Genomic DNA, 2,654 nt, shown 5'->3' with positions numbered 1-2,654 from the left:
GTGTGTGTGTGTGTGTGTGTGTGTGTGTGTGTGTGTGTGTGTGTGTGTGTGAGCGTTTGTACATCTATCATTGTGAGGACCAAGAACTTTAGAGTGAGGACAGTTTTGGAAAGTGAGCACATTTTGTCCGGTCCTCACTTCTTCAAAGAGCTGTTTGAGGGTTGAGACTTGTTAAGGTTCAGGTTAGAAGGCCAAGTCTTATTTAGGGTTAGGGTTAGGTTTCGGGCTATGGGGCTAAGGAATGCAATATGTCAAGGAGAGCCCTCATAAAGATGGAAGTACAAAACTGTGTGTAGGAAACGCAAATCGTAAAGCAGTTTGGATACAAACACTTTATAAATGCAGTCCATTTACTCTTCAACAATCTACGATTGTATCTACAAGAGTAGCTTGATTGATTGATGTATTGATGTATTGATTGATTGATTGATGTATTGATTGATGTATTGATTGATTGATTGATTGATTGATTGATTCGATCGAGCGACTAAATGGCTATTTTGTCCTCCACAGGAAGTGCTGGTACTTCAGTGACCTTCAACCGCAACGGCGACGCCCCCGGACGCTACGACCTGTTTCAGTACCAGTGGAACAACGTCACCGTGCCGGGCTACCGCGTGATCGGACAATGGACCGAGGCCCTGCAGCTCAATGTGAGTTCATGTAGCTGTCTGTAGAGGACAACCAATGCCTTGTTCTAGTCCTTCTTTCTGTCATTCTCTTCTTGTTAAGTTGCCACTATCATTTCAGAGAAAAAGCAAATTTGTTTCTGGCAAATTTTAAGATTTCTTTCTGAGTTTTACCCCCTTCCTCCGGCTCCGTAATAACTTCTTTTTTTTTTACCTACAATGACCTGAAATACGCCGTCATAGTTTCCTACTTCCTCGTCTCCTCTGAGACACTTGAGTTTCATCCTTGTTTCCCTCACGTACACTTCTCCTCACATCTCAGTCCGTCCCACTGAAGACGTTTTTAGAGGAACCAGACGTCCTGAATCGTCATTTGACACGTCTATTTTTAGCTTTGTTTATTTTTTCCGTCTCTGTATCTTCCTCCTTACGATGAACCGTATCACCATTTGCACATTTATTAAAAAACTCATTTTTTAATACTGCGTACAGATCAGTGGAACCACAGCGTGTAAATAACTTCACTGTTCCGATGCATTTTTTAAATGTATTAATGATTTGCAGCAGCATTTAGTTTGTAAATGACGTTTTAAATAATACATGCTGTGATTAAAAGGTCCTCTAATGTGCAGAAAAGATTTATTTGCTCAAATGTTTGAGGGAAAGTGAAAAAAATATGTTAATCCACGTCAGAACATATCATTTCTACCCGAGGTGTGGATCTCGATTGTTAAGCAGCTGGATGGAGATGGAGATAGATCATTTAAATGTGTTTATTGCTGAAAGACAACTGCGTCTCCTGCTCGACTGTAATGTTGCATCATCCATGATGAGTAAAATAAGTGTAATGAATGAAGAAAGTTGTTTCTCTTGTTAATCAGAAAGAGGAGTAAGGACCAGAAGAGAGTCAGCATAATGAAAAGTACACATGAGAGCAGATCCTTACGACAAAAACCTACCTTTGAATATATATGCAGGTCTATTAATCATACATTACATTTGTTAATTACTGCCGTTTTAAAAGGCAAACAAAGCAAACATTCCTCCCAGCAGATTTAAATAATTTGCATCCACCTATGTTAATAACTGAAATACAAACCACTGTTACATTCTGCTTTCCCCTGTAATGTGTTTTTATCCGAGCCAAGCTGGGGACACGCTGGAGGATTATCAGGCCAGTTCACACCACATTCGCCCGTCCTCACAGTCTCCTAATTGGAGGACAGAGAGTCAGAGGAGATTATCTGATAGTGTGAGAGGTTTACATATTTATTCGGCTGTTTGATCCGACTCGGCCAACGGAGCCAAATGGACCACACTACACGACTGTTTTCAACAGGGTGAAGTGCACTAAATGAAGGAATAGAAGCCTGTATTTCAGACTTTATATTGTTCTGTCATCCATAAACATTCCTCTAACCTGCTTCTCTTGTTCAGCTCATGGACGTAGTATAAGAACTGCATACCGGACTGTGTGCGTAAGTGAGCAGCGGCTCGGCTTCCTCACTTGACATTGAGATGACGTTAAACGGATTAAAATAGCTTCTCTAGTCTCTGAGGAAGTTTTACAGTTATAAAACCTTTATGGATTAAAAATGTATAATACAGAAAGTAATAATTTACTCACAGTTTGTCCTGAAAACAGTGAACAGAAAACATCATAGCATGCTAACAGGCTAAGCTAAGATGGTGAACGTGGTAAACACCTGCTCAACATCAGCATGTTAGCGTCGTCATTGTGAGCATGTTACCATGCTTGTGTTATTATTTAGCTCAAAGCACCTATGTACCATAGGCTGTATACAAAAAGCGGACGTAGTCGTAGTGACGTCACCCATTGTTTTTGGGACTTGCGGTTTTGAAGTCTTTGAGTTTGTGTTTTTGGCCCTCACATTCTTGGATTTTGGCCGTTGCCATCTTGTTTTTTGCAACCAGTGAAAGAAAGTGACCTTGGACTGAGGAGTGACGTAGAGACGTTGTATACGTCTCTGGTAGAGACCTGTCAATCACAGTAAGCCCCGCCCT

General features: G+C 40.9%; 1 protein-coding gene across 1 annotated transcript in view; it reads left to right on the top strand.

Annotated features, from left to right (window-relative positions):
* Nucleotides 1-2,293, top strand: part of LOC116381801 (metabotropic glutamate receptor 7-like) — a 168,490-nt gene extending 166,197 nt beyond the window's left edge. The window contains exon 7 of the mRNA XM_031844256.1: nucleotides 514-2,293. Within this exon, the coding sequence (XP_031700116.1) occupies nucleotides 514-677 (164 nt within the window). The 3' untranslated portion in view covers nucleotides 678-2,293. The remainder of the gene's footprint in view (nucleotides 1-513) is intronic.
* Nucleotides 2,294-2,654: the final 361 nt, after the last annotated feature.

This window comes from Anarrhichthys ocellatus, unplaced genomic scaffold (assembly GCF_004355925.1).
Source record: "Anarrhichthys ocellatus isolate YVR2014 unplaced genomic scaffold, GSC_Weel_1.0 scaffold1, whole genome shotgun sequence".
Taxonomy (NCBI): Eukaryota; Metazoa; Chordata; class Actinopteri; order Perciformes; family Anarhichadidae; genus Anarrhichthys; species Anarrhichthys ocellatus.
This window is presented reverse-complemented; position numbering and strand designations above follow the sequence as displayed.